The 21,365-nt window shown below is 40.8% G+C and overlaps 1 protein-coding gene across 1 annotated transcript in view; it reads right to left on the reverse strand.

Annotated features, from left to right (window-relative positions):
• The window catches only part of LOC132776391 (solute carrier family 2, facilitated glucose transporter member 3-like), a 34,170-nt gene extending 13,951 nt beyond the window's left edge, over nucleotides 1-20,219 (reverse strand). The window contains exons 1-5 of the mRNA XM_060777994.2: nucleotides 19,959-20,219; nucleotides 10,012-10,107; nucleotides 3,743-3,903; nucleotides 2,754-2,994; nucleotides 1,583-1,745 (exon numbers count right to left, since the gene is read on the reverse strand). Of these exons, the coding sequence (XP_060633977.2) occupies nucleotides 1,583-1,745; nucleotides 2,754-2,994; nucleotides 3,743-3,903; nucleotides 10,012-10,107; nucleotides 19,959-19,973 (676 nt within the window). The 5' untranslated portion in view covers nucleotides 19,974-20,219. The remainder of the gene's footprint in view (nucleotides 1-1,582; nucleotides 1,746-2,753; nucleotides 2,995-3,742; nucleotides 3,904-10,011; nucleotides 10,108-19,958) is intronic.
• Nucleotides 20,220-21,365: the final 1,146 nt, after the last annotated feature.

Here is a 21,365-nt window from a genome sequence, read left to right on the forward strand (position 1 = left end):
TTCTTAATTTATATCAGATGAGATGCCCCCCTACCTCTTCAAATCGATATTGTCCTAATTTTCTGCTCAGTTCTGAGAAGAATTGACTTTCAGCCAAATCCAATTAATTATCACCAAATTTTACCCAAATCCTCTCAGGCCCCTTCTATACTGCCATACATTATCTGCTTTGAACTAATTATATGAGTCTACACTGCCATATAATCCAGTTCAAAGCAGATTTAATATGTGGATTTAATATGACAGTGTAGAAGTGGCCTCATCCATCCCTTGCCATCCGGATTTCCTCTCCTCTTTCCAATTACTTGGGAGTAATATTAGGTCTGCCACCCTCTTTTGGAGAAGGGATTGCCATTGTATTTTGCTTTTGAAAATTCTATAAACTACCCGGATCTATGAACCCATATTGGAGGCCTAGAAATGCTTCCTGTCATTTTTCAAAAATACCAAAATAAATTCAATAATCATTCCCACAAAGATTGTTCCCTGAGAATGCTATTAATAAGATGCAACTTCTTTCTCCTACATTTCCTCACCGCAAAGCCAAAACTTTGAAGTAGCACAGTAGATGTTATGAAGTTTTCTTCATATAAAAAATTCCAGTATTGCTACTTTTAGTCATTTTGACCTCAGTCATGCTAATGATGCATATTTTTGAATATTGTGAAACATTTACTCATTGGCTCGAATCCTGTTGATTAATCCCAACTAGACTAGATCAACTGGAGCAATGATTGAATTGTGAGTCAATCAATACCTAACTCTAATTGATTCAGTGAGTCTGCTTTACTCAGAATTAACAATAGGATTTAGGAATTTATTTCCAAATGTTTTTAGAAGACATGTCTTGTATTTTAAAGTAAAACATCAACAACACATTGTTAATTAATAATGCAACACATTATCGCAACTGCATAGCATATAACAACATTAAACTATTTTACACTTTTATCTAAATTAAAACTTTCTTATTTACAACTTTCAATCTAAAACACACCCAAAGCACTGTATTTTGAAACACTGTCCTGTCCAAGTATGATAGTAAGCAGACAATTCTGTTTAAATAAATGGTGGGAATCCACCATTACTGACTTTCAAAAGTGGTGGTTAGGAGGTGATAATAAAAAGTACAATATTTATACTCCAGTAAGCACAAGGGTGGAACCCTTGGTGACGCAGTGGGTTAAACTGCTGAGATGCTGAACTTGCTGATCGAAAGGTCAGCAGTTCGAATCCAGGGAGCAAGGTGAGCTCCCGCTGTTAGTCCCAGCTTCTGCCATCCTAGCAGTTCAAAAACATGCAAATGTGAGTAGATAATATGTACCGCTTCGGCAGGAAGGTAACAGCGCTCCATGCAGTCATGCTGGCCACATGACCTTGGAGATGTCTACAGACAATTCCGGCTTTTTGGCTTAGAAATGGAGATGAGCACCACCCCACAGAATCAGACACAATTAAGACTTAATGTCAAGGGGAAACCCTTACTTTTAGACACAAGGGTATAGTGGCCCTAACACAAAAATATGTACTGGCAGAAGGGAATTGAGTTGCTTGTTTGGTAATGCTTTTACTTTGTACCTACCTAATTGTGCCTTGTCTTCCTCCTTCTTGTTGATCAGCAAGAAACGTGGGCTTTCAGGACAAAATGGCAGCAGTATACATTGGAGGATGGATGGAACAATGGTGCAGCCTAGTAAGAGTGGCCATAGAGTTTCTGTTCCCATGATGACGTTTAGGCCAAAGATCTAATTGTAGAATTTGATGGAGAAAGACAGACAAGAAGGATCAGGAACTATTCTTGTATATTGACAGTTGACTACAGCATGTCTAAATTTGGATGGCATCTGTTTTATATCATTTCAACTGTCATCACTTCCTGCATGAATCCCCAAGAACTGTAGTTTGCTGAGGAGCTGCCGATTCTGTTATAGATCTCAAGTTTCTCTACAGCAGTGGTTCCCAACCTTTTTTTGACCAGGGACCACTCTCCAACATTAGTACCAAAAGGGTTATGAATCAGTTTTTTTGTCAACTTTACATTCAGTTTGGTTATTAGGGGTGCCGATTCAGAAAATTGTATTGGATAGACCACATCAGCTCTAGTTTCTGATACAGAACATATGCCATCCAGGAGTTGCCATCTGCTCACCTACAGAAAACCATATTTAATATGCCTCAGCATTATAAGAGGATTTCATGAGACCAGTTGCTCTTGTTGTAGAGGTATAGTAACGGTGAGGCCGCAGATCATATTTTAGTTATTGAGGACCACAGGTTGGGAACCACTACTCTACAGTGATCTACATCCCAGAGATAAGAGATTGGCAGTTTGTACTAGGATAGCGCTGCCCAAATCCTCACCCATCTGACCCCATTTAACCGATTTATTTGAAGCATTTTAAATCACTCTTAAACCCGAAATGCTTTCAGAATCAGTGGTATCACTAGGGGTGTGCAGGAGGTTCAAATCACACTGAGTGACATCATCAGAAGGAGCAACACCAAAATGGCTAACTATGAAGTTTTTGTGCAAGGTTTCTATTATTTTTTTATTCAAAATCCCTGTAATTAGGTATACACAGAAAAACATTTTTGTCCAACTAGTTCTTGTGTGTTTTTAAACTGAGTCACAGGTCAACTGAGTTATAGGGACAGGCAGGATTATAGCCTCAGGCATTAACTACCCTTAAACACTAGCAATAAATCACAAAATTGTGCAGTTTTGCTGCAACTGAAGAAAAAGTCAGGCTTACCTGTGCCACCAAGATGCCCACAACAATGCCAAGCTGCTGGAGGGTGCCAAAAGCCCCTCGCAGAGCGGTGGGAGAGATCTCACTGATATACATGGGAACAAAGCCAGAGGTGAGGCCACAGAAGATGCCAATGACAAAGCGGCCAATAATGAACATCTCCATAGCCTTTGCCAACTTGCATAAGCCCATCAAAACGCCACCTATAATGGCCAGAATGTTCACCATCAGCATAGAGTTTCGTCTGTACAAGAGGAGAAAAAAAAGCATTAAGATATAAAACCAGGGAGAAAGGAAACAACTAGATAGAGGATAGCTATATGCTTGGTTGAGCTTCGGTGCTTGAGAAGGTGCCGGGGTGGGGGAGGGGGCAATGACACATAAGTCCTAATTAACAAAGGACTTGTGCTACAAGTGGAACATTCATGTACAAAAATACATCAGAGAAGCCATATCTGCAGAGGTTGGAAAACAATAGTTTTTGAATTTCAGCTTCTATGATCCACTAACCCAGTGGTTCTCAACCTGTGGGTCCCCAGATGTTTTGGCCTTCAACTCCCAGAAATCCTAACAGCTGGTTAACTGGCTGGGATTTCTGGGAGTTGTAGGCCAAAATACCTGGGAACCAAAAGGTTGAGAACCACTGCACTAACCAGTCAGCATGATTACTGGTTGAGTTTCTGGGAACTGTGCCGAAGAAAACAAGACTTCCACACTCATCTGAATATGAGGGCATGCAAGAGGTACTTCCTGGGAGACTGTGTTGGGTCTTCCCTTGTTCTGTTTTGTTGCTCTTTGTGAAGCTTCAAATCTCCATCTTAAAGCATCCCACCCTCATCTCTTAGAAGGGGATCCTTTGAGTTCCCAATGAATCGTGCAACCACTGGTCTTCTCCTTGTTTATGAATATTTTTTCCCATCCCTTTTCCATCTTATCTCCTTCCCATGCTCCAAATAGAGAAGAATACTGTGAAATTCCTCTTTCCAACATACCTGCCAAATCTATTGACAAAAAGTCCAACAGAAAATGAGCCGGCCATCCCGCCTATTGGAAAAATAGCCACACAGAGGGACCAAAGTGAAGTTTTGAGATTCTCAGAGATAGGTTTTCCTGTTCGATATGTCCATGTCTCATTGAAAAAGTTCTTGATAATCTGCAGAACAGTAGAAAACAGACATTGGATTAGAACTGTGTTTTGATGGTCACATAAGAACATTTTAATACCTATGAAATAATATCTTCTTCACACACAAAAGGAAAGGGGGAGGGGAGAAAAAGCAAATCTGAATGGATTATAAAAGGATTAGTAATTTTAGATAGTTTTAGAAGTATGTCAGAAAGGCACAATGTTTTAAAATTGCTGCCAAGGGGGGAAAAATACTCAGATGTAAACAAGAGACTCAGGCTCCGTTGTACTGCATCATATGAGTCTACGCTGATTATACAATGCGGTTTTGGGGCCACAGTCACATTGGCAGATCTGTGATGTTTGCTTCTCTGTGTCCTTGTGACTCTTTGCCAGTGGCTGTTTTCACATGTCTGCCACATTCCTTTGCCAATAACCATCAGATGTGACAAAATAATACTAAATCAGAAGGCCTGGTACTAATCACTGTATATCTCAAAATCCCAATTGTTCTTGGCATCTTGGCAAAATTTGAAACATGTTTTCTAACCAAGTGACCTTAGAAGCACAGCAAAGAGAATATAACTGAATGAAAGACAAGTAAGTGTCATCCAAAACTATCATTCAATGCATAGAAAGCTTCTGAATAATAAAAAGGGGGTCTTGGCTGGTGCAATCAGACATATAGAGGTAAGAAAAGCTACATCTGTTGAAATTCTCTCTTCTACTGATCACGACTATTAGGGTTACAGGAATTCTGCATACTTTTGCATCGGAATCACCCTGATGAAACTGGGTACTAATGCTGGTTTTCTTTGATGTTGAGATTCTTGCACATACATGTCCTGTGTTTACCACCAGGTGGAAGCAGGGCATGTAAGCACAGCAGCTTGGCTCAGCCCTGTCGGAAATCCCGTCTAGTGATGACATCTATATTACGGGAACTAGGGTGGATGTGGTATACGTGAGTCATTCTTGAAAAGAAGCCAACCTACGCATTTCACTAGTCCCATCCCTCTTCCTCCAAATAATCTAATGGTGTAATTTCTAGACACATTATTTGGAGACCCCGCCCCCATAATGATATTCTTCCCTTCTTGTTTTATCCCTTGCATGATTTTTTAAAGGAATGAAATAGGAAGATGGGTAAGATTTTAACTGGGAAGACTAGTAATTCGCTAAAAGGTACAGACTTGAGTCCAATATATTGAGTCAGAGGAGAGCAACTTCCATGGGCCGGAGGACTACTCCTCAAACTTAGTAAAATGCTTGCAGCCTGCATATATTTTGCTTTACAGTTTAAAATGCCTAAAACTTTGTTACATATGCATACAATCAATGTTAAATTAGCTGATACCAAAACAAATTCAATCGCCATTAAACAGTTAAGTTCATTAAAATTTGTCCCACTGGTTGTTAACAAAACAATGATTTCACTTATATGTGATTATTATTTTATTTAATTACTCAATAGTAATAATAATACTTTATTTATATTCCACCCTTCTCCATGAGGGGACTAAGAGCAGATTACAGCATATAAACCAAGGGTTCTCAAACTTTTTAAACAGAGGGCCAGATCATAGTCCTTCAATCTGTTGGAGGGCCGGATTATAATTTGAAAAAAAAAAAGATGAATGAATTACTATGCACACTGCACATATCTTATTTGTAGTGCAAAAAATACTTTAAAACAATACAAAAATTAAAATGAAGGACAATTTTAACAAATATAAACTTATTAGTATTTCAATGGGAAGTGTGAGCCTGCTTTTGGCTGACGAGATAGGATTGTTGTTGTTATTGTGTGCTTTCAAGTAGTTTCAGACTTAGGTTGACCTGAGCGAGGGCCGGATAAATGACCGTGGAGGGCCGTGTCCGGCCCCCGGGCCTTAGTTTGAGGACCCCTGATATAAATAGACATAGGCAAACATTCAATGCCTTGTTACAATGAAATATGATGAGACACAAATGCACATACAAAAGCTTCATTTCCTGCTTTGGAGGAGTTTCTCCATTTCCAAGCTAAGGAGCCTGCATTATCCATAGACGCCTCCTCGTCATGTGGCCAAAATGACTGCATGGAGCGTTTTTTTGCCTTTTCCTGCCGGAGTGGTACCTATTGATCTACTTATACGCTGCAGAGACATAGATATGATCTACTCGTATTTGAATGTTTTCAAACTGATAGGTTGGCAGGAGCTAGGGCTAACAGCGGGAACTCACCCCGTCCTGTGCATTCAAACTGCCAACCTTCAGGTCAGCAGTTCAGCAGCACAAAGGTTTAACCCATTGCACCACCTGCAACCCCTTAATTTGATTTTAATATGATGTTCAGTATTACATTGATTTTTCACTATGATGCCGACTATTCTATGATCAAAATTCAACTAGGCAGCCAATATTTTCCTTTCCCCATTGTCTATATTGAATGCAATGGTTTGCCTTAGGATTTTGACAGCAAAAAGAATTTTTGACAGCAACAAGTTATGGTGAGCATCGTGGGCTGCAAAATTAGATGCTATACGTAACCCTTGGGTGATACTGTGCCCAGAATCCACAGTGACTATGTTGATTGGGATCTATGGAAGATGTAGTCTGGAAGGCCATGTTTCCAAACCAACCAGATTGAAAGAGTACACAGTGTACATGAAGGAAAGCAGCAAAAATTATACTAGGATGGAAGCTAATTACTTATAATGAAACAACTGATTAGGATTCGTGAAAAAGAACAGTTTTTCTCTGACTCAGATCCTAGTTCTGAAGACTTGCTCATGGGTTGAACATAACCAAGCTCTTCCCTCTGATGCTTTGAAAGTAGTCTGCTTCGATGTATCCCTAACCAATACTTGGGATTCAAATCACTCTCTCAAAAATTACCCTCTTTAATATCAACTAAGAGGGTATGACCCAGTTTAATGGTTTTAAGTTATGAGAAACTTGATTTCAGTTGACTTTCGGAGAAACTTCTCAACTGAGAGCAGTTCAGCAATGGAACCAATTGCCTAGCAAAATAGTCAGGTCTCCCTTATTATCTTCGGGCTATCTGCTGGAGATGCTTTAGCTGGATGTCATGCACTGAACTCTATAGCTCATGAGGCCCTTTCAAACTCCATGGTTCCATGATTCTAAGAAATACCTCCGTATTTATTAGTTCGGAACCACCAATAATGTCCCACTGCCAGGATTAGTTTTCCAATTTGGTTGGACTGTCAGGATTAAATATGCATCACACTGCAGAACTTCAATTCTTTTTTCATCTGGATGCTTAATGCTTCCCTCTAAATTATCATTCTCTCCAAATCCTCTCCCTCTAACACACTATATGTGGGGGCTTTCTTTAAAAATCTGAATTGGAGCCAGTGGTATTTATTTCCTCCTCCTTTCTAACTGCTCCCCACTTTCATCCCCTTCACAGAGGGAAGTAATTGAGAAGGTTTAATCTTTGGGGGACTCAAACTGGATTCACATCTACTCTCAAGTAAAGAAAAAAAATGTTTTAGGCACACAATATTCATTGTAAATCTTGGCCAAGTCACATTCTCTTGGCCTCAGAGGAAGGCCAAGGCAAACTATTATTATTATTATTATTATTATTATTATTATTATTATTATTAGAAACACCACAAGATGAGTCCACAGCAGACACTCTGCTGGCTGTTGTAATGGATCAAACGTCAGTCACCTCCCAGGTGTCTAGGACTGTGTGATGTATTGGTGAATAATGCGTGCAGATTCAGTAAGGTGGCCTTTTGCAGCTGGCAGATGGTAATCTTGTCAGCGCCGATTGTATTTAAGTGCAGGCCAAGGCCTTTAGGCACTGCACCCAGTGTGCCAATCACCACTGGGACCACCTTTACTGGCTTGTGCCACAGTCTTTGTAGCTCGATCTTTAAATCCTCATATTGTGTCATCCTTTCCAGTTGTTTCTCTATTATTATTATTATTATTAGTAGTAGTAGTAGTAGTAGTAGTAGTATCCCACTTTATCTCTCTAAAAAAGAGACTCAAAGTGGCTCACAACAAAACCAATACAAAATAATTTAAAACCTAAAAATACACAAAAATCCAAATAGAGGGAAACATTAGCAGTATTAAAAATAAACAATTAAAACCCTTAAAACCAATCAAAAACCTAAAATCATAACACCCAACTTGACCTCAAAAAACTCCTTATTTCAAAGCTTGCCTGAAGGATAGCAGGGAGGGGACCATTCTGACTTCCCTGAGAAGAAGGGAGTTCCAGAGTTGAGGGGCAACCACGGCTCTCTTGTTCTCACCAACTGAGCTTGTAAAGGAGGTGGGAGTGAGAGAAGGTCTGGACAGGTTTGTACAAGGATGTGCAATCAGCCAAATAGCCTGGACCTGAGCCGTATAGGACTTTAAATCAGCACTTTGAATTGTGCCTGGAAATAAATTGGCAGCCAGTGGAGCTGCTGTAACAGAGGGGTTGTCCACTCCCTGTAATCAGCCCTAGTTAGAAACCTGGCTGCAGCTCTTTGGACCAGCTGAAGTTTCCAAACACACTTCAGAGGCAGCCCCAAGTAGAGCACATTACAGTAATCCAGATGGGATGTAACTAAGGCATGTATCACCATGTCTAGATTTGGCTTCTCAAGGAATGAACACAGTTGGCATACAAGTTTTAATTGTGCAAAGGCCCTCCTGGCCACCAAAGATCCCTTTAATACTGAGTCTAGGAGGACCCCCAAATTGAGGACCTGTGTCTTCAGGGGGAGTGTGGCCCCATCCAGCACTGTGTGGATCCCTATTCCCTGATCTGCCTTCCAAATGACCAGGAGCACATGTCTTGTCTGGATTAAATTACAATTTGTTTGCCTTCATCCAGTCCATTACTGATGACATGCACTGCTTTAGGATCAGGACAGCTTCCTTGGCTTTTGGTGGAAAGAAGTAAGAGTTGAGTGTCATCGGCATATCGAAGGCACCACACTCCAAAGCTCCAGATGACCTCTCCCAGTGGCTTCATGTATATGTTAAATAGCAAACCTACTCTAAACAAATGTTGGTAAGAAACCCCTAGCAAAGGAAGAACTTGAAGACACACAGATGCAGCAATAGTTTAACTCTCCGCTATCAACACAAGAAATTATCTGTGGCTTGTGGGTTCCAGTCACAATGATTCGGCACAACTCTAATTTTGGAAAGAAAATGGTCATGCTGCATAAACACAATAGCCAGGGTGACACACATTCCAACATCAGATGACAATTGTTCTGTTTTCCCGAGAGAGAACAATGCTTTTCTATTCCCACTTACTTCTGAAAGGAAGGAATTTTACAATTCCACTGATAGGCAAAGCAAGTGATCATACACTGAATTTCAGCCATTGACAAACCCCACCTCCATCCCACAGACTCTGCTGATCATCCTTCAGTTAACTTCCTCTTATAAGGTGATTTCCTCAGAGATAAGTGCTTCAACAACTGGACTTGCAAATTAACATCAGTTCTGTAGTTGAGTGATTTAATTACAAAACAATGCATTCTAAGAGCAGTGAGAGCCCTTCCACACAGTCATATAACCCAGAATATCAAGGCAGATAATCCACAATATCTGCTTTGAACTGGGTTATCTGAGTCCATATTGCAATATAATCCAGTTCAATGTGGATTTTATACAGCTGTTTGGAAAGGACCGTAGTTCCAGGTGCACAGTAGAGGAAATCAAATGGTATAGCAAACAGACTTTTCCCCAATTTTTTTCTAAAAATGTGCTCAGCATATCATCTGATTTGAACAATTTAGTCTTGTGAATTAAGTCCATCTTTGCCTTCTAATGATCAGTTTCAAAACAAAGCATTCCACATTCAAGATCCACACTTCTAGAAAATAATATGCTATGACAGACATTTTTATTGATTGAGGGAGCACCTTTTCTAAAAATGTGCTAAGCACATCATCTAACTTGATCAGTCTAAATTTAGATTTGTTCATGGTTTTGCTTGCATCTCTACTACAAGTGACAGTTTTGTATTCCAAGGTGGCCCCAGTTTTGTATTCTCCTGCTCAACATCTGCTGTATCATTTCTCAACTTTCCTGGCAAATCCAATCCTGTGCTTATCAATGAAACTTAGGTTTAAAGTCAATTAAGTGTCCATTTCTCTGTCTTACCTCCTCAGGAGCATTGGTGACACCGATGTTGTACCCATATTGGAGAGGTCCAATGGCAGCAACAATCAAAGCAAAGAGAAGGGGGCAGGTTATCTTCTGTGGATGAACGGAAGGAGAAAGAGTGGTTACTTCATTCACATTTTCCAGAAAGAAAATTACACATAATGGATCTCCTTTTATCATTTCTTAAATATCAGAGTAATAATAATAATAATAATTATTATTATTATTATTATTATTATTATTATTTATATCCCGCTTTTCTCCCTCATGGGACCCAAAGTGGCTTACAACATATTAAAATAATGTAAACAACAATCCAAATACGTTGATGCTAAGTATAAATCATAGAATAAACAGTTTAAAACAATAATATACACATTCTTGTGGCATCATGTCAGATTATATTGCACTTTATTCCAGTCCATAAACATTATGATGTTTCTTATTACTCCAGCTTAGTTTCCTTCACTAAAGGCCTGTCTAAACAGGAAAGTTTTTAATTGGTTCTTGAAAAAACAAGACAGATCCATTCAAAAATGAAGAAATGCAGATCCATGTTAGTAGCTACACAAAACAGCTAAATCTCCCATTTCCCACCCAATATCCCAACAGAGAATTTAGAAAAGGTATAATGCTCCAGAATATTTTCTCATTATATTCTCCTTTATGTATATTTCACACACACACACAAATATGCTTCTTGGGATCTAAGAGCTCGTACTTTCATAAAGCACAACTGACTTTCCTCCAACCAGACTGGGAGATAAAGAGTAAAAAGATGTCATGGTTCTGAGCCAATGGGCTCAAAGTTTGGATTAAGCTTGCTAACTAAGTACAAATGCAACCCAAAACCATTGGGGGAGAGTAAAAATGACAGCTGGAACTTGTACAAATAAAGAAGCTCAGGGGTGGCAATACTGGCATTCTACTTCCGATCTGGATGCAATTGACACAATACACCGAATGCATGTATTACTACGTTTAACTCCCCACTCCACCGTGATACACCAACATTGCACTGTATGCACGCCCTGGTGCCAGTTGGAGATCTGTGCCCAACCTACTTGACATATAAAGTCACTTCTTCCTGTCACCTGCCCTAGGATTTGATTTTTCTGTCTGGAGACATATGGAAGCAAAGCAACTCAAAACTTCAGCTAGTTTTCTGAGACCAGACCACCATATTATTCAGTGTTAATCCCATAAAATGGCTGGTACCTTCCCCCTGCTAAATTTCATGAAGACCATTTTTGGGAGAGATGAGTTACTGATAGCCTCTTAGCACATCTGGAATGTGTTCGTGTTCAGATCAAGGAAGACAATATAATGGAGCCTAATTAAGTATTCAAAGGCTTCTTGTTACTTTTTCCAGAGCTAGGATGAAATGTGGAAAAAATAATTTCCCAGAAAACCCATCATGTCAGTTTTTCCTCCATTAAATATTTTTGAAATGCAACAATAGGGCCTGAGGGTGTTTGGAGATAGTTACTGGAAAGGCTATTCAAAAGATTGGTTTCTCTGTCCATCCCTCTTAGGGCCTTTCCAGACAGGTCCTATATCCGAGGATCTGATCCCAGGTTTTCTGTTTATCCCAGATGATCTGGCAGTGCAGATTCATATAATCCAGTTTAAAGCAAAAAAACCATATCCTGGGATATAGGGCCTGTCTGAGTGCAAATTACCCTTCTATGTGCACGGGGAAGGGTAATTTGGTCACATTCTACAGCGTTGTCAATCCAGGAAAGACTTTTCTTCAGCAAATCTGGCATTTGTGTGTTGATGTGTAAGATTACTTGCGAACTCTCTCAAGCTTCTTCTACACTGCCTTATAAAATCCTGATTATCTGCTTTGAACTGGAATTTAGGGCAGTATAGATTCATATAATCCAGTTCAAAGCAGATAATGTGGATTATCTGCTTTGATGATCTGGATCATATGGCAGTGTAGAAGGGGCCTCAATTCACACTCCCTTGTTCTGTAAAAATTAAAGCGACTGGAGAGATGGGATAGGATCTTCCTAATTAGAGTGATCCAGAAGAGTGTTTTGTATTTGATTTCTGGGGGTAGCTGTGATAGAAGAGCCAATGTGATCCAGTGGTTTGAGTGTTGAGACTGGGGCCCCTTCTACACTGCCATATGAAATCCAGATTATCTGCTTTGAAGTGGGTTATATGGTAGTGTAGACTCATATAATTCAAAGCAGATAATGTGGATTATCTGATTTAATAATATGGATTATATGACAATGTAGAAGGGGCCTATGACTCTGGAGACCAGGGTTTGATCACACATTTGGCCATGGAAATGCATTTGGTGTCACCCTCTCTCAACACCAGAAAACTCTGTGAAAGGGTTACTTCAGGGTGACCATGTCAGAATTGAAGGCACACAACAACAACAACAACAACAACAACAACAACAACAAAAACAAAAACAGTCCACTAGACTGCTGCAGAAATACCATCAAAGTATTCTACCACATTTTGAAATAAAAACGCTATATAGATAAAAGTGAAAATGTGTATGTATGTTTGCTTGTTTCGTAAAGGCTCCTACAGGACTTGTTGGATCTGGATCAAACATAGCACACACAACTTTTATGATAGAACTTAAAATACTAGTGGGTTTTCAAATATCAAAAATCTTTTTTTGGTGCTAGGATTACAAAAAAAAAAATTAAATATGTGCAGTACTTGTATTAAGCCACCAGAGGGGAGTATACAAATATATTGATAGAAAGGCTAACTCAGAAGGAAAGATGGCAAATGGAAGAGGGCTAAAATATCAAAGGTGAGACAATTTAGGAATCCTTTTCAGTGGGTTCCCATAGCCCCTGTAAGACAAACAAATGACATCTAGAAAAAAGCCCAGCATGAAGCCTATCATGAGGCAAAAACCACAGTCCTGAGGATCACAGTCAGTACATCCACCCCATAAGGAAGGAAGTAATTTAATTAAGATTTCAACAAGCAATACCCAATTTACAAACAATTGGAAGTGAGAGAAATCTACCCCTAGGAAGAGAAATTTACTCCTGAAAGAGTTATCATGGAGAAAAGGAGTCTCCATTGAACTTTAACAAGTCAAATTTTCCAAAATCCTTTCATCACAGGGACAGAAAGTGACGTGAAATGCAAACACCACAAGGATGTTAACACTTCCCTATGCTATCTAAAGCTAAGAAATGCATACTTTTGGCAAGAGCTACACTTAATAAATGTACCTGTTCCGACTTATAAACAAATTCAATTTAAAAACAAACCTACAGTGTCTATCTTGTTTGTAACTTGGGGACTGTCTGTATTTTGGAAAGGGTATGCACATTGCTCTAAGGCTGAGAGTTTGTCACTTCCAAGAAAAGACCAATCTGGTTAAGCCATGAGCCTGAACAACCATAAAAATCGAAAAGCTTACAAAGAGTGTTTTTAACTAACAGTGTTTTTATACTAATTTATGCAATGCTTTTGAAATGAAATAAATAAACTAATAGCATTGCATGGGTGTCACAGGACTCTTCTTGTTTTGGTATATTTATGAATAGATCATAGCTGCAAAAAAGAGGAGGACTAATACTAGTAATTATTACTAGATTATTACTAGATTATATGGAGGCATGTATGTTTGCAAAAGCTGATGTGTGTTTTGGAACACGCACTGAGCCTGAGTCAAATTTAGCAAAACATGAAAGGTGATCTAAAATATAGGAGTGACACTGGGGCCATTAAAATCCCACATTTTCTGCTTTGAACTGAAATATATGGCAGTGTGGACTCAGACAACCCAGCTCAAAGCAGATGTGGGATTTTCTGCCTTAATATTCTGGGTTATATAGTCATATAAGAAGAGCCCCCGGTGGTGCAGTGGGTTAAAGCACTGAGCTGCTGAGCTTGTTGATCGAAAGGTCGCAGGTTCGATTCCGGGGAGCGGCGTGAGCTTCCGCTGTCAGCCCTAGCTTCGGCCAACCTAGCAGTTCGAAAACATGCAAATGTGAGTAGATCAATAGGTACCGCTCCGGCGGGAAGGTAACGGCGCTCCATGCAGTCATGCTGGCCACATGACCTTGGAGGTCTCTACGGACAACGCTGGCTCTTCGGCTTAGAAATGGAGATGAGCACCACACCCCAGAGTCAGACATGACTGGACTTAATGTCAGGGGACTACCTTTATCTTATAGTCATATAAACCCTGAGAACCCTTCCACGCTGCAATATAATCCAGGTTATCAAATCAGAAAATCCACATTATCTGCTTATATGAGTCTACACTGCCTTATAATCCAGTTTAAAGCAGATAATCTGGATTTTATATGGCAGTGTAAAAGGGGCTAAGGGCCCTTTCACATATAACTCAGAATATCAAGGCAGACAATCCACAATATCTGCTTTGAACTTGTTTATCTGAGTCCACACTGCCATATAATCCAGTTCAACATGGATTTTATGCAGCTGTGTGGAAGAAGCCATATTTCTGGCTGTGTTATTTTTCCTATTACTCTCCTACTCGCAGACATTTTATTCCTTGTGAAGTTTGTGGTCTTAAACAAATGAAAGGAGGAAGGTTATTTTATAGGAACAGTGTAAGAATGTTTTGGGGAAGAATTCTGCACGCAGTCTGAGTTCATATGATTCACCTTTCATGTATACACAGTTTAAGTAGTTAAGACATCAAACCTGCTGCTACTTATGTCTGCTTCACCACTTAAGCAGTTGTTCTAATTGAGACAGAAGTACAATATCCCAAAATATCTATGCAAATGCCTTGGTTGTGAAAGATGAGAATCTCCCAAGACAGAGTGTTATAATAACACCTTAGAATGTATAAGTCCTTCAACGCTCCATAATTATTACAGCCAAATAGTCAAGTATGTCATTACTGCTCTTCTGTCATAGACAGTTGCTTGCCCAAGACTAGCTCATGACATTGTAGCTGGAAAGAGGTTTGAACCAAGGACTTCCTGCTCAACAGCCCACACCGGAAGAGAGCCTCATCCTCCAATACAACGTGATACCAAGCGATTGCAAAGGACTGGGTTTCCTATGCAATTGCTTAATAACGACACATAAAAACATGCATGTACATTTGCACACTTATGACCCAGCTCTGACCAGACAGAGCTCTCACTACGTTGTCGAAGGCTTTCATGGCCAGAATCACTGGGCTGCTGTGAGTTTTCCGGGCTGTGTGGCCATGTTCCAGAAGCATTCTCTCCTGACGTTTTGCCCACATCTATGGCAGGCATCCTTAGAGGTTCTGAGATTTGTTGGAAAGTAGTCAAGTGGGGTTTATATATCTGTGGAATGTCAAGGATGGGGAAAGAACTTCCCAGAGTAAGGAAATATCCTCAGCAATATGTCCCTAAATGCACTTTATCACTGATTTAGGATTGTCTGCGCGCCCCATCTCTACCTGAAAACTCTATCCCAGTTATATCCTACCTTGTCCATGCCCAGCATTATTTTTTAAATTTTAAATTATTACATTTGGCCCAGCCATAGATTTTAAATGCTTGTTGTTATTGTTACTGTTTATTGTTTACTTTTGTTTATGAGATTTACTTTAACTGTCATATTGATTGTTTTCCTATTGCTTTTACTGTTGATGTACTTTGGGTTCGGCCTCATGTAAGCCGCACCGAGTCCCTTGGGGAGATGGTAGTAGGGTATGAATAAAGTTTTATTATTATTACTAGCCGTCCCCTGCCACGTGTTTCTGTGGCCCACTCTGGTGGTCATGAGGGTTCTGTGAGGGAGGTTTGGCCCAATTGTATCGTTGGTGGGGTTCAGAATGCTCTGTGAATCCCAGCAACTACAACTCCCAAATTTCAAGGTTCTATTTTCCCCAAACTCCACCAGTGTTCACATTTGGGCATATTGAGTATTCGTGTAGAGTTTGGTCCAGATCCATCATTGTTTGAGTCCACAGTGCTCTCTGGATGTAGGTGAACTACAACTCCAAAACCAAAAGACACTGCCCACCAAACCTTTCCAGTATTTTGTTGGCCATGGGAGAACTGTGTGCCAAGTTTGGTTCAATTCCATCGTTGGTGGGGTTCAGAATGCTCTTTGATTGTTGGTGAACTATAAATCCCAGCAACCAGAGGCGGCCCTAGGTAATTTTCAACGGTAAGCAAACAGCATTTTGCCCCCCGTCCCCCAAACCAATCACTGATATATATTTTCTGTTCGTCGTGGGAGTTCTATGTGCCAAATTTGGTTCAATTCCATCATTGGTGGAGTTAAGAATGCTCTTTGATTGTAGGTGAACTATACATCCCAGTAACTACAACTTGCATATGTCAAGGTCTATTTTACCCCAAGAGCGCCTCAAGAGCGCCCCTGGGCAAAATCAACTATACTGCAAATGCTTACTTTGCGTAATGGGTGAGCCACCCCTGCCAGCAACTACAACTCCCAAATGACAGAATCAATTTTTTTTGAGTGAAGGACATACATTGGGTTGTTAAGTGTCTTGTTTCCAAATTGGGTGCCAATTGCCCCAGTGGTTTTTGAGTTCTGTGAATACCACAAACGAACATTACATTTTTATTTATATAGATCAGTGGTTCTCAACCTGTGGGTCTCCAGATGTTTTGGTCTTCAACTCCCAGAAATCCTAATAACTGGTAAACTGACTGGGATTTCTGAGTTGTAGGCCAAAACACCTGGGGACCCACAGGTTGAGAACCACTGATATAGATTATTATTTGAGGCAAGTGTGAACATTGCAATTGATCATCTTGATTAGGATTGAACAGCCTTGCAGCTTCAAAGCTTTGCTGCTTCCTGCCTGGGGGAATCCTTTGTTGGGAGGCGATTAGCTAGCCCGGACTGAAACAGACAAGAGTTTTTTCTCCCACCCTGGACATTCCAGATATATAAACCACACTTGACTAGTTTCCAAGCCTCACAACCTCTAAAGAGGTCTGCAATAGATGTGGGTGAAGCGTCAGGAGAGAATGCTTCTGGAACATAACCACACAGCCTGGAAAACTCACAGCAACCCAGAGTTCACACTCCTCTCCTTTTTCTGCAAACTCATCAGGATGACTTTACATCTCCGATAGTCCTGTGATCCTCCTCTTAAGCACAGCAATGCAGGAGGCCCTGCTGGGGAAGTCCTCCTGCCTTGCTTTTTGTCTGTACAGAAGATGAAGGGAAGATGGTGGCGGGGAAAGGCCTTGAGGCTCCATGCGGGTCTGTGAGAAACCTTCTCCAACACGCTTAGCCCCTGGCAGCATCTTCTCCTCCAAAGAGAACGATCCAATGGAGGGTGGGGTGGAGCTAAAAGCGCTGTGACAAATCTGGCAGGCAAATGTTCTCTCGCACACACGCTCGCTCGCTCTCTTTCTTTCTCATGCACACACATGCTCTCTCCTCCGCAGGCACGCACTGACTGTGAATAGGCACATGTCCCGGCTCCAGATTTATGAAGCCTTTCTCAAAGTGAAAGGAATTCCAGAATTGTATCACTTGTTGGATGCAAGGGAGGCACATCCTCCAAGTGTCCTTGGCAGAGATTCCTGGGAGGACCTTCCCTTTGCAAAGAGAGACGAAGAAACAACCAGTATCTATGTGGAGTTTTGTTGCACCAAGGTACCACATTATTTAAAAATAGAGAGATAAATGAATGATATTATGTAACTTAATTTTTCTTCCTGGGTTACAAATACCATTTCCTTTCTATCATAAAAAGATGGGGGGGAAAGTTTTTGCGGGATGTCCTGCAGCACATTTTGCTCTAGTTTTCAATAAATATCTCCTAGAATCTCAACCAATTCAACACAGTTTGCGGCAGCAACAAAAAAACCAAAGTTTCCGGAGTATAATAACTAAATTTATAGTAAGTATTGCACAATTAAACAGGATGTAACACTTTCCAACCAGGAACAGATTTTTTTTTCAAATTTGTTACATAGGCAGGCAGCGCATTGTTGGCTGGGAATACAATAATACAGTACAGAGCAAAAACAAAAATCCCTTCACTTTAGTACAGGGTTTGGGAAATTGCATTTTAGGCCCCCTCCACACAACTGAATAAAATCCCACATTATCTGCTTTGAACTGGAATATATAGCAGTGTGGACTCAGATAACCCAGGGCCCTTCCACACAGCCCTATATCCCAGAATATCAAGGCAGAAAATCCCACAATATTTGCTTTGAACTGGAATATATGGCAGTGTGGACTCAGATAACCCAGGACCCTTCCACACAGCCCTATATCCCAGAATATCCAGGCAGAAAATCCCACAATATTTGCTTTGAACATGAGTATATGGCAGTGTGGACTCAGATAACTCAGGACTGTTCCACACAGCCCTATATCCCAGAATATCCAAGCAGAAAATCCCCCAAAATTTGGTTTGAACTGGAGCATATGGCAGTGTGGAGTCAACATAACCCAGTTCAAAGCATATAGTGTGGGTTATTCTGCCTTGATATTTGGTGTGGAAAGGCCCTTGGAGCAAAAGGATGCATCTCCTCCATGGTTGATGCTCGATTCCTGTAGAATGTGTTCAGATGGATTCAGTACCTTTTGGGGCCCCTTCTACACTGCCATATAATCCAGATTATCGGAGCTGATAAGACATGCGATCTGTTTTGAACTGGATTATATGAGTCTATACTGCCATATAATCCAGTGCAAAGCAGATCATCGGGATTTTAAAAGCAGATAAGCCATGTATCTGTTTTGAACTGGATTATATGAGTCTACACTGCCATATAATCCAGTCCAAAGCAGATCATCAGGATTTTAAAAGCAAATAAATCAAGTTATCTGTTTTGAACTGGATTATATGAGTGTACATTGCCATATAATCCATTCCAAAGCAGACCATCAGGATTTTAAAAGCAGATAAACCACAAGATCTGTTTTAAACTGGATTATATGAATCTACACTGCCATATAATCCAGTCCAAAGGTGATCATCAGTGATCTGTTTTGAACTGGATTATATGACTCTACACTGCCATATAATCCAGTGCAAAGCAGATCATCAGGATCTTAAAAGCAGATAAACCACGTGATCTGTTTTGCACTGGATTATATGAGTCTACACTGCCATATAATCTAGTCCAAAGCAGACCATCAGGATTTTAAAAACTGATAAAACACGTGATCTGTTTCGAACTGGATTATATGAGTCTACACTGCCATATAATCCAGCCCAAAGCAGACCATCAGGATTTTAAAAGCAGATAAGCCATGTATCCATTTCGAACTGGATTATATATGAGTCTACACTGCCCTATAATCCATTCCAAAGCAGACCATCAGGATTTTAAATGCAGATAAACCACAAGATCTGTTTTGAACTGGATTATGAGTCTACACTGCCATATAATGCAGTCCAAAGCAGACCATCAGGATTTTAAAAGCAAATAAGACACGTGATCTGTTTTGGACTGGATTATATGAGTCTACACTGCCATATAATCCATTCCAAAGCAGGCCATCAGGATTTTAAAAGCAAATAAGACACCTGATCTGTTTTGGACTGTATTATATGAGTCTACACTGCCATATAATCCAGTCCAAAGCAGATCATCGGGATTGTATGTTCCAGTGTAGAAGGAGCATTGGAAACAAGCTCCAGAAACACACATATCTCCACATATTATCATCCCCATCTCTATCTCTATATAGGAATGACACAGTTGCAAGGCTCCTAATCAGGCTCCTAATGCCTGAGCTCCAAGGTGAACCAGCTTCTCCGAGATCTCCCTCCGCCTCCATCTTTTGAGCCTTCCCTGGCACACGTCTGCAAGGGCCCCACGTGCTTCCTGCCCCCATTACACCCCCAAAGAAAGCCAGCCCATTCAAACATTGGTTTGGAAAACTGTCCATCAGAGCCCCCTCTTCCACTCTCGCCACTCCCAAGGCAAATCCCTCCTTGGTCCTGGTTCTTATTCCAGGGTCCTGAATGATGGAGCAGCCCTTACCGCTTTGCCCTCCATGAGGCTTGGCTCCGGGGATCCTCCTCCTCTTTTTCTGCAGCGTCCTCGCTTCGCTTCTCGGGGCGACTTTTAGGGCGACTGCCTTGATGCAGCCGGGCAGGTCTCTTTATGAGTTCTGATGGCGATGGGAGGCGGGGCCAAGGAGGGAGGGGCCAAATCCCAGGCGAAATTACAAAAAAATCCACCGGCAGCATCAGATGGTCGTGACTTGAGTGCTTGTCATCGGTCCCAGTTCCTGTTTCGGCGAGCCGCTCGCGCGCTCTCCTAACACGGCTGTCTTGTTTTTAATGTTTCACGGAGGCGCAAGGCACAGAATTCTGAATCGGGCGGGCCATTTCCCTCAATCTTGCTGTTTGGGCCTTTTCGAAGCCAAGGAAACGGATTGTCTCGCCTTCAAATCAATCCCTCCTTATATCGGACTGCTGGGGGTCAATGAAATATATAAGAAAACTGACACCAGCTATCTAATCCTATCATCTCACGCAAGGCATCAGCCCAATTTTAGGAGAACCAGACTGGATCTACACTGCCCTACAATCCAGGGCCCTTCCAGACAGGCCCTATGGCCTGGGATGAGATTCATATGGCCCTTCTACACAGCCATATGACCAGTATGAGAATATCAAGGCAGATAATCCACTATATTTGCTTTGAGCTGGGTTATCTGAACCCACATTGTCATATATACCAGTTCAAAGCAAATAATGTGGACATGCACACCTAGCTCCAGCAGACAAGAGTCCTTTGTCCCACCCTGGTCATTCCACAGATATATAAACACTTTTTCCTAGTTCCAACAGACCTCACTATCTCTGAGGATGCTTGCCATAGATGCAGGTGAAACGTCAGGAGAAAATGCCTCTAGACCATGGCCATATAGCCTGAAAAACCTACAACAACCCAATGTGGACTTTTATTCAACTGGATTATTGAACTGGATTATATGGCAGTGTGGACTCAGAAAACCCAGTTCAAAGCAGATATTGTGAGTTATTCTGCCTTGATATTCTGGTGCCCCTGCCACACAGTTGAATAAAATCCCACATTATCAGCATTGAACTGGGTTATATGGCAGTGTGGACTCAGATAACCCAGTTCAAGGCAGATATTGTGGGATTTTCTGTCTTTATATCTTCTATATATATATATAAATGCTCTGTGCATAATGAGTACCTTAAAAACAAAAGAACCAATGAATGAAATAGCACCAAATTTGGCAACAAAATGTCTCACATCACAAGGAGTGACCATCACTCAAAAAATTATGATTTTGTCATTTGGGAGTTGTAGTTGTTGGGATTTATAGTTCACCTATAATCAAAGGGCATTCTGAACTCCACCAACGATGGAATTGAACCAAACTTGCCACACAGGACTCCTCTGACCAACAGG

The sequence above is a fragment of the Anolis sagrei genome, chromosome 5, assembly GCF_037176765.1.
Source record: "Anolis sagrei isolate rAnoSag1 chromosome 5, rAnoSag1.mat, whole genome shotgun sequence".
Classification (NCBI taxonomy): Eukaryota; Metazoa; Chordata; class Lepidosauria; order Squamata; family Dactyloidae; genus Anolis; species Anolis sagrei.